Raw genomic sequence first — 10,898 nt, 5'->3', positions numbered from 1 at the left:
AGAGATTCAGTATTCTGGATGGGGTCGAGAAGATCATCCCACCAGCAAGGAACATGTTACAAAAATGTGTTGGAAAAAGACATTGTGTCCAAATATATATGGACCTAACTGTGTGTCTGTATATATATATATATATATATATATAAATTATTTCATAAATTTAAAAACATTCATAATTAATAATAATAATAATAATAATAATGCTTAAATATTTAGGGCCAAATAAATTGAAAACATTTTAATAAATAAATCATTGGTTTGACCTCCTGAGGTTAAGCACTTCCTTCCACTATCCATTTGTTCACCATTTGGCTTTCATGCCCTAACATAGATTGTAGGTTTTTGTGGACAGTCATATGTTTGTATGCATTTTTTCTGAATGTGTATGAAAACTATTGGTCTTTAAAACGTTGTGTTATCAGTCTAACTTCATGCGCCAACTTCAGAAACCAGGCAGGGTAGAATATTTAGGCTACTTGTTTCTTTCCCCAGTATAGCGTACTAGTGCTGAAATATAGGTTACACAAACAATGAACAATGTGGTGCTTCTCTTCCCTCAGAGCAGAGAGTTGCGAACTTCTGGTAAATTCTCAGTCCTGACTCCTGGACGCTTCTCCCGGGTGTCGGGTAGTCATTCAAACTTATTTCTCCGCCTTCTTCTGCTTCTCTTTCCTGGGACGTGTGCAGTGAAAGTGAGCGGTCTGCCCCTCTCATTCACTCTGAACTCATCACAGTCCACGCACACAGCGACACTGACACTCTCAAAGCCTGTCTGTTCGTCACCGTTCCTGCTTCTCTTTCAGCGATCATCCGTTTTTCTCTCCGTTTCACCTTTCCGCGGGCATGCATCAGCGCGGTGGCGGGCACCGGGAGGGCTGCTGGAGTCGCGCGTGGATAAATGTTTGCAGATGCACTTTATATTTATTTCTGCTATTAAGTCTGGAGCGGAGCACCGTGCACTCAGGTAGGAAACATTTACGCTTCATTATCACTTTTTTTTTTTCTCGCTATGCCTTTTTTTGAATGCTTTGTTGTCATGATTATTGACGTGTTATGTGATTTAAAAGTAATACTAATAATGTGAGGCTTGGTTTTATTTGGGGTGCTGTTGTGTTATGTTGGCCCTGGCTGCACTTATGTGAAGGAATGCCACGAAAGTCCAAATTCTGAGTGGAACCAGATGTGAGAAGAGAAAGAGAGACCGGGGGAGGGGAGTGCGAGCGCTGGTGCTGGGGCTATTGATTCGTTCCAGTGATTCGGATCATTTGAATCGATTCACTCAGAGAACTCACTTTGTGGATGCTTTCTATAGATTACGCCAATAGGTGGCGACCTTTTACGTGGTATTTTTGAGTCACTGAATCGTTTACTTGAATTATTTCTTCATAGACGTGATGTTTTTAATGACTGAAAGCTTTGGTAACTTACCTGGATAAACTATAAAAAATGAAACTCTGGTAAAAGAAACAAAAGAGCAACAAAGCAAAGCCATATGAAAAATTTCCATAATTTTGCCAGCTGTGTCAGCTACATACTTTCTTTCAACAAACTATAGAAATAAGACACTTGTTCATTTCTTGGTTCATTTTCTTAACAACCAAGTGTATTTAGCCTAAATGCTCAGTTTAGTTCAACAAGTTCAGTTAGTTCAACAAATTATGCTTATTTATAGTTCGCACTCTAATGGTATTTCGTCATTTTGTAGGCTATGTATTCAGAACAGATAAGAAGTTCTTGCTTTAAAAGGGAGAGTTTGTGAACTAGTCCTTGAATGAAGGTAAGGAGACTGATTCGTTCACTTGGACTAAAAGATTCGTTCAGGAAACTCGCTCACGGGTGCTGCATCATCAGCACAGCTTTTAAGTATTATAGCACAACTTTAGTGGTCGAAGGGACATTTTTCGTTATAAAGAGACGATCTTTATGGTTTTTCGCAGAAGCTTGTTCTAGATTTCTCACTGCTCTGTTAACATGTTCTCAAGCATTTGACTCTCACCCCGTAAGCAGATGTGCCCTAAATATATCCGGTTACACAATAACGAGCCGCAGCTGAGGGCTGTCTACGTCTCGGTGGTCTTGTATAGTTTTTAGTGCTTCTCTCAACTTCACAGTCCAGCAGAGACCGGATAGGTTTTTGCACCTCTGTGTCAGGGACTGTCACAACCTTATTAAAAATGAAAAAAGAAAAAAGTTTAGAAGAACAGAGCAGTGTTGTTGAACAAGCTAAAAATACGTCACCAAAGACCTAACACAAAGTACTGTTGGCAGTGTCACCTCAGGAGCGGACCTGTTTAATCACAACAACCTAGTCTGCTTATTAAATCATTTAAATGACAAAACATTTGATAGGCTATTTTCATCACCTAAATGTTGTTTTTATATAGCCTAGGCATAATATTTAAAATGTAATGCTCAATTTAGTATCTGGTTAGCCAGTATGTCATTATTTCTTTTTTAAATGTTGCCGTTTTTATATTTTAATCTGCATGCACGTATTGTAAAAAATAAAATAAAATAGAATTAAGCACATTTCTACTGATTATTCAAAACTTTAATTATATATTTAATATAAGTGCTTTTTGGCCCATTGACACTTTTAAATAAAAGCAAAAAATTACGTAAATGTTTTTATTTTTGAAATGTACTATTGTTGTAGTATCTTTATTATTGTATCTTTTTAGCTTTTTCTCTAGCTCTTGCTTTTTTTTTATATTGATAATGCTTTTTTCAATTTTGTGAGTCACAAACATGCCAGTACAGTAAAAACTGGGAGCAGACCCTTATATTGTATCTGTTTCAGTCTTGGTTGGGGTTGGTTCTCAGGTCACAGCTCTGGTTAGGTTTAGGGCTCAGTAACGGGAGCCGAGAAACAAATACCGGCCGGAATTTCCTGTGTGTTGGTCAGTCTCTGTGTTTACAGAATAAAAGGATCATCTACACAAAACCCTGACCTCCCTTTGCACCCTTCCTTTTGCTCCCTCACTTCTCTTTTTTTTCCCCTCCGTCTCTCAGCTGGCTTGTTACCTTCCTGCCTCTAACTCCATCTCTCTCTCTCATATCCCTTACTCATTACCCTCCTCCAAAAAGGGGAAGTAAGAAACAAAAATACATCTGTCATAATAATAAATGTTTAGCTTTGGTATCTTAGAATCATGGTTCAAGAAAACCACATACCACCACATTGACTAAGCTCACACACCCTTTCATGAAGTGGAGTCCCCCCCACCGAGCGCCTGTTTCTTCTGCCTCTTCCATTTTCTAGTATCCTTTGTATTTTTCATGGGGATTTACACTCCAAATTCCAAAGCCATCGACCAGTTTCTAAAATGTTGGCGATAGTAGATTTGAAAAACGTACAGAAGTGCACTCCCAAAAATTAAAGTTCTAAAAGGAGGTTTTTGGAGTGAAGAACAATGTTGGTTCTTTTAAAAGCCTTTCAGTGAACAGCTCTTGGAAGAACCTTTGAAGAATTTAAAGAACTTTTTTTTACACCATAAATAAGCTTTTGTGCTTTGGAAAGGTTCTGTGTATGATGTAGGTTCTTCATGGAACCATGTGTCAAATAAAGAAACCTTAGTTTTTAAAAGTTATTGCTGTTTTATCAGAATAACTTTTCTGTAAAATAGACAAACTGACTGATAATTCACCTAGGCCTTGCTAAACCAGTTGTTCATTTTAGTACCTAAAATAAATGTCCCCTGCTACATCTTATTTGGCATCAGTGCATTGTATTGTATAAGTTCATATATTAGCATTAAATCAGCCACTCTGACCATAGACTGTTAGAAAACCAATATTAGTCAAACAGCACTAATCAGGTCATTGCTAATTGATAACAACAATTGATTATTGCCTGGGGTGGAATACCATTACCGCAGCAATTTCTCCTGTGTGTTAGCCTAGAGTTGGCGTTTGTGTGGTAACTGTTTCAGATGACAAGTATTGAATCAGGCCTGTTTTAACAGTGCCAAGACCCACTTGAAACCTTAAGAAAACAATAAATCGGAGATCTTCCACGATGCAGTGCAGAGTCTCCGAAGCAGAGACAAATTTGCCCACACTAGTCATATCAATGACATCATCCGCATTATATAATCAGTGATCGCAAAAACAATTCGTTTAGCTGCGCGGTCTCATCCGTGCCATGTTCTCATCTCTACCATCTGGAAGAAGGTGGTTCAGGAGCATTCGTGCCAAAACCACAGGCTGAAAAAGGTTCCTTCCTGTAAGCTGTCGGCCTACTCAATAACTGTCCGGCAAGCTTCTAATGGATGGCATTCATTCTCTCAGTGCCATTCAGACAAATCACCCATAGCCATTCATTTCTCTTTAAGCACACAGCCACTGCGGATCTGCAGACACTTTACATTACAATCTGTATATTGTTTTTATTTATAACACCATACTCTGCATTATTTACGCACATCCTATGGCAGTTGTCATGGGATTTGTGTCTGTTTTATGTTATGCAGTAGTCGTCATTAAGCAGATGCTTTTAATCAAAGCAAGGATTCACTTGCAGCAGCCTTGTTTTAAGTAACTTACTTTGCTCACAGGCACAATGATAATGATAGTTCTTCTTTTATGAATACGTAATTGTAAGTGTCAATATTATTATTATTATTACACAAAAGTAATAATATTAATATTTTTTCAGTTAATTCATTTGGCCTATACTTATTTGAACATGCTTGTGTGTGTGTATATATATATATATATATATATATATATATATATATATATATATATTATTAAATTAAATATTTTAATTTAATTTAATTTAATTTAATTTAATTTAGCAGACACTTTTATCCAAATTGACTTACAGTGCATTCAGGCTATCAATTTTTACCTATGATATATATGTGAAAAAAATCTGAAAATGACTTCCTGACCTGATCAAATTAAAACTGCTCTCATCATCAGAAGGTGGATCATATATTATAAGACTGAAACTCTTTTTGTGTGTTTATTGAAATGCCCACAATTAGTCATTTAAGTAAAGCCTTGATTTCTAATGAAGGTATTAAGGCATTAGTATTAGTAGGGTGTTGGTATAAGGTGTTAGTATTAGTATAAGGTATGAAGGTATTATGCTCATGAAATGCCTGAGCCTGCTTTGCCCTTTATCTGTCAGAAGTAGAGAGAAACTCTTTGATGTTTGTGTGAAGACGCACGTCTGTACCATCCTTCCTCCTGAAATATGTCTCCCCAGGGTCTTCCCTCCACCAATTATATGACTCACTCAGATCACATGATGCCCTCAAATTCTTCTGCTGTTCTGCTGGAAGATGGAAAGACCTGTTTTAATCCCGGTCTGTCAAGGATTGCGCGTCATTAATAAGTGGAATCAGGACCTCATGGAAAGAATTGTCCTAGTTACATTTGTTCACAGTTTCAACTCTTGTTATTTTACATCTCACTAGTTAAAAACTTGATCTGGGATTTTCCATGTTCTGTTGCCATATCCTGGTAAAAACTGTTTAAATGCTTTTCGGAGCCACTGCATATTTACCTTTTAATTTATTTTACATCGTTACAGAAGTTGTTCACATTTTTGACAGCGTGCTTGCTTATGGAAATATATGTTTGAGCATTGATGTTCAGAAAGTCTCCCAGGGTCTCAGTCAACTTTCTGTCTCTGTTTTGTTTTCAAAGTAAGGAAGGTCCTGTTTGTTTTTGGATTGATCCCATTTCCCATTTCCCTGCTTTAGAAGTACTCTGTTTGGAAACACAGCTGTGTTTCTCTCGAGTCTTTCTTCAGGCTCTTTCTTTTGCTCTGATTTTCTTTCTCTCTGACGTTGTGGTTGTAACCTTGCATTCCCCCTGCAGGAATGAGAGGGTGCATGAGAGAGACAGATAAAGAGAGAGAAAAGCAGAATGGAAGTATAAAAAGAAACCAGACTGGTGTTTGGGAGCGCTGCTGGGTTTGGCTCTTCTGCCTTCTGCTTGACTCTCCTCCTAGCTATCTCTGTCCCCTGTCCTTCTCTCAATAAACAACATATACCGTACCTAGTCAAATACCAATATATGTATCTATTCTTAGTGTAACTGTCAGTATCTGGTAGAAGCTTTATAGTGTTTTTTTTCTAAGAAGGAAATGAACTGCCTCTCAAAAATGTAGGATAAGAAAATAATCCACAGAGCAAAAACAAAACAACAAATATTGCGAAATATGAAATTAAACTCAGTGACACTAGGAAATAAAGTTTGACACCAGTAATTAACTTGAAAATATGTTAATGCAGCCTATTATGTTTGCAAATCGCCTACAAATCATCTGAACAGATTAAACCAATAAAAATGAATGAAATATTTACAACATAGATAACTCATCCATTCAGATTTCATCACTTCCAGTCATCCTATAATCAAATGTACTATAAATTTACTACCTAATTTACTATTTTAAATGGACTAAATATTCTTGAGTAGTTATTCATTGCTATATCTTATAGTAATAAAAAAAAACGATTTTGATGCAACATTGCTTTAATATATTTATTCAGCAAGGATGCATTAAATTGATGAGAAGTGCAACTGGAGACATTTATAATCTTACAGAGGAACAGCCGTTCTTTTGAACTTCATCAGTGAATCATGAGAAAATATTAAGGAGTACTGTTTCCACTAAAATATTAAGGAGCACATGTTTTCAACACTGATAATGAAAAGAGCAGCAAATCATCATATCCTAATGATTTCTGAAGTTTCTGATGTGCCACTGAAGACTGGAGTGATTTATAAAGCAGATTCAGTTTTGCCATAACAGGAATAAATTACATTTTAAAATAGAAAATAGTTCTTTTAAAATTGTATCAGTGATTCACAATATTACTGTTTTACTGCATTTTGATAATAAAATGCAGCCTTGATGACCGTAAGAGAATTCTTCAAATAAATGAATTAATAATGTGTATGTTTGTATATATAGAAGACCACAAGCCACTGATGGACGCAGTTATGAAGAGCCCAGGATAAATGTGTGTGCTCAAAACACAAAAGAGGAATATTGCCAATGTCTGCATTCTCTCAGGGCAGTTTCTGTTGGGCTTTTCTGTTTTGTTTTTGTAAATTACTGTCTATTTGCAGACAGACATATGATGTGTTCCAAAACCAAAGCATGCGAGAGATAGAGAGAAAAAAAAATAGATGAAAAGTTCCAATTGCAGGCTATACTGTATTATACCACAGAGAACAGCCATTATGAAAGCCACACATACAGAATATGAGAACATTAAACTGCAGATTTCCCCTCAAAACAATAACTTTTTTTTATATATATTATTATTGTTTTACCTGTAATTAAATCACTGTTTTACAACCGAGGCAAGTTAAAGCACATGCAAGCGTTTTGTGGGATTGTTTGAAGAGGACTTGTGCTTTGCTTGTGTTGGATAAGAACTACTTGTTTTTGTTGAACATATGAGTGGCTGAAAGAGAATCAAAAGGGGTTTGCTTATTCTACTGCAGTAATAATATACTGTGAAAATAACTGTGTCAAAACAGTCAACAGTTTTGGTCACATGATAATTCTCTCTGTAGGATCAGTCATTTGGTTTAATGGTGTGTAAAATCATTACAAACTTTTGTAAATGCCTAGGCTGGAATCAAACATGAATGATCTTTCCATATTTACGATTATCAGATTTCTCTTGTACAATGTACAGTATTTCAGTTTCAAACAAATAGCCTAACATCTGTCTCTCTCTCTCTCTCTCTCTCTCTCTCTCTCTCTCTCTCTCTCTCTCTCTGCAACAGCACATACGGATGGATCGGACACTTTTGCGTTTTTCCACGAGGGAGCGCAGGGCTGCCTGGGGGTACGAGATCACATGCTGTACCTCACTTCTTCCTGCAAGGGTGACACCCAGCTGTGGAAATGGGTGACCAGGGGGCGGCTCTTCAACATTGGCTCCTCCCTCTGCCTGGGCATCACCACGGGCAACGTGAGCACATCTGGAGACAAGTCACCCCTGGGCGTGTTTCGCTGTGACTACGAGCCTCCGCGAGTGCGCTGGACCTGGAGCTGCAGCAAGTTCTTGGAGATACTTGAAAATTACTTGCCCTCCCCTAAATTACTTCCCAACACCGGCAATGTCTCGGCCGCCGGCTCCCCTCCTGCAAGATCCCCCTCCCAAAAGCCTCTGTGGCGAGTCTATGACAATCAAGACCTTTGCGCCAAGTCATACCGAGGTCAGCACATTTACATCACAGTTACACAATATCAGTAATCTGCCTAAAGGGAATTGCAGCCAGTCAGCATTTACTTGATGTTTAAAATACATTACCTTTCAAAAGTTTGCCGTTGGTAAGATTTTTTTAATGTTTTTGAAAAGGAAGTCTTGTATGCTCACCAAAGCTGCATTATTTTATACAGCTATGTGGACCAATGAGATCCAATAAGAAACCAAGCAATCAACAAAATGTCCTGCCATTTGTTTATGTTTTTCTTGCTGCCGCACATATTTATTTATTCATTTACTCATTGATGCAGTGTCATTGAACATAGAGAAATTAATGATTGAGGAAAGAAGAAATGAGAAAAGGATCAAGAAAAGATTGATTTAAAAAAAGAAAGAAAGAAAGGGCAAGGAACTTAGTCCGGACAGAGTAAAGGATGTTTAAACTAGGCCACATGTCTTTTGGACCTCAGTGATATTTAGACTAGGCTAGGGTTTTCTGCGTGTGGATGTTTTTGGCCAAGGGCAACTCTAAATTTGTCCTGATTGGCTACTCACCAAAAAAGAAGCCAATTAAAAAGTCTGGCCAGTGTTTGTGTACAGTGCTGAGGCCCAGTCGACTCTCAGTCTGAGTCCCATCAGACAATCTGTCTCATAGTGACTCATTTAGTTCTGAAATCACAGCCATTCATTGCTCCAACGTAGTTAATCTGTGGTTTAGCTAGTTCACAATGACTGAGGAGTTTATGTAATGCTCCGGAAGTTCTTTCAGAAGGACTAGGTTTCATATATTTAACATTACTGACGGACATTGTGGTTTTATAGTAGGCTAAGATCCATTACATTTTTGGTTATGTTAAGGTTTCTTGAATTTTTGCATTTATCTGCCAGTGTTGATGGAGCAATGTACAAAAATACTCTTGAGGGTGTTTCCTTCACTGTTATTTAGTGGGTGCTTTGATGCTAGATGCTGGTTAAGGTTTAGGCTCGGTGGTGAGAATGCATCACATGTGATGGGATACTGGATACCACAAAATAATACAAAAAGACAATAAAACTAAGACAATAATTCGACGACATCTTTCTATAGCATTGTCTTCACTGCTTGCACGCAAAAACAAGCATACAGCAAGACCAATATAGTTCAATTCATAAACAAATTACTCTTACAGTATGAGCCAATTCTTTTGAATGAATCCTTCTCCACCTCATGAGGTATCGGTTTATGTGTACTTAAAGGGTTAGTTCATTGAAAAATAAAAATTCTGTAATTAATTACTCGCCCTCATGTCGTTCTAAACCTGTAAGACCTTCATTCATCTTCAGATCACAAAGTTAGATATTATTGATGAAATCTGAGAGCTTTCTGACCCTCCATAGACAGCACCTGACACTTTCGAGGCCCTGAAAAGTAGCATGGAAGTTGTTTTTAAGGACATGTCACATTGACGGTTTTATCAACTTCCTTAGTAATTACTGACAGAAATGTCATTTTTGGGTGACTTATTCTTTTAAATTTATATTTTAACTAACTGGTTGTTTATATGATAGTTATACATATAGTTATATTTTCAGCACAGAACGATACTTTAAAAATACTATTATATTAAATCTATTCAGAACAGAATTTAAATGCATTAAAATATTTTCTTCATCACTGAATGTAATGAATATTGTTAAATTAAATATTTTACAAATTCAGAACAGAATTTAGTTACAATAAAATGACATTTTGATAAAAAAATATTAGATTAATAGTTATACACAATTATAACAATTTAATTGGAATACAGTTATATTTTGTTTAACAAATATTGTTTTAAATAATTTATTTATTAATTTTAATAATATTTTACAGAACATTATTTTTATAGCATTTTTTTGTAGTATACCAAGTTATTGGGGGCTTACAGTTGCTTGCACTAACTGCACACATTTTCAAAACTTTGTGAAAATGAAGCACTTCATGCAAAATATCGCAAACACATCTCAAGAGTAAACATTTGTCTTATGTTGCAAACAACATACATAACATATATATATATATATATATATATATATATATATATATATATATATATATATATATATATATATATATATATATATATATATATTATATATATATATATAGTGTATAAACACACAGTTATTCAAAACCTAAAGCTCTTCTTTCATGTGCTCCTACATTTCTGTACAAGATTGAAAATAATTGGCAGAGAGATGTTCAGAAAATTCATGGCAAACACAAAAGCAAGATGGAAACCAAACTTTTTTTTTGTACTTTAAGCATTTGTGGTTGTGAATACAGTATTGAACAAAAAGAAAAAAATAACGACATCAGCCATGTGTAGTCATGTAGATGTGTAATTTATGGGCCTATTCTAAAGCCATGATTGGTTGGTGTTAAGTAAAGCAATGAGTGTTTGCACATGTGAGGGTTTATTGTGAGGCACTGATGAATTAGTGTGGCATTTTGATTGGTTGTGTTTGAAAAAGGAAATCAAGATTACTTCCTGTTATAATTTTTTGTGTTTCATAGGGAATGGTGTTTTGTGTTTTTAATTAAATTAAAACAAAGGCCGATAATCAGTGTATGGTTTCGCAGATTTGGTGTCTTGAGTATCAGGTTTCAGAAATTGTTTCGGATTCGTTTTAGAAACCAGAATCATTAGGTGGAATGCCAATTTAATTGAAAGCGAAACTGTTAAACTC

General features: G+C 36.1%; 1 protein-coding gene across 3 annotated transcripts in view; it reads left to right on the top strand.

Annotated features, from left to right (window-relative positions):
- Nucleotides 1-648: 648 nt before the first annotated feature.
- Nucleotides 649-10,898, top strand: part of mrc2 (mannose receptor, C-type 2) — a 33,822-nt gene continuing 23,572 nt past the window's right edge. For 2 of the 3 annotated variants that reach the window (XM_026207929.1, XM_026207930.1), the window contains exons 1-2: nucleotides 650-964; nucleotides 7,762-8,196. In XM_026207929.1, the coding sequence (XP_026063714.1) occupies nucleotides 844-964; nucleotides 7,762-8,196 (556 nt within the window). In that variant the 5' untranslated portion in view covers nucleotides 650-843. Of the gene's footprint in view, nucleotides 965-7,761; nucleotides 8,197-10,898 lie in introns of all 3 variants that reach the window. The other variant, XM_026207931.1, reaches the window with a different exon arrangement.

This window comes from Carassius auratus, chromosome 28, assembly GCF_003368295.1.
Source record: "Carassius auratus strain Wakin chromosome 28, ASM336829v1, whole genome shotgun sequence".
NCBI lineage: Eukaryota > Metazoa > Chordata > Actinopteri > Cypriniformes > Cyprinidae > Carassius > Carassius auratus.
This window is presented reverse-complemented; position numbering and strand designations above follow the sequence as displayed.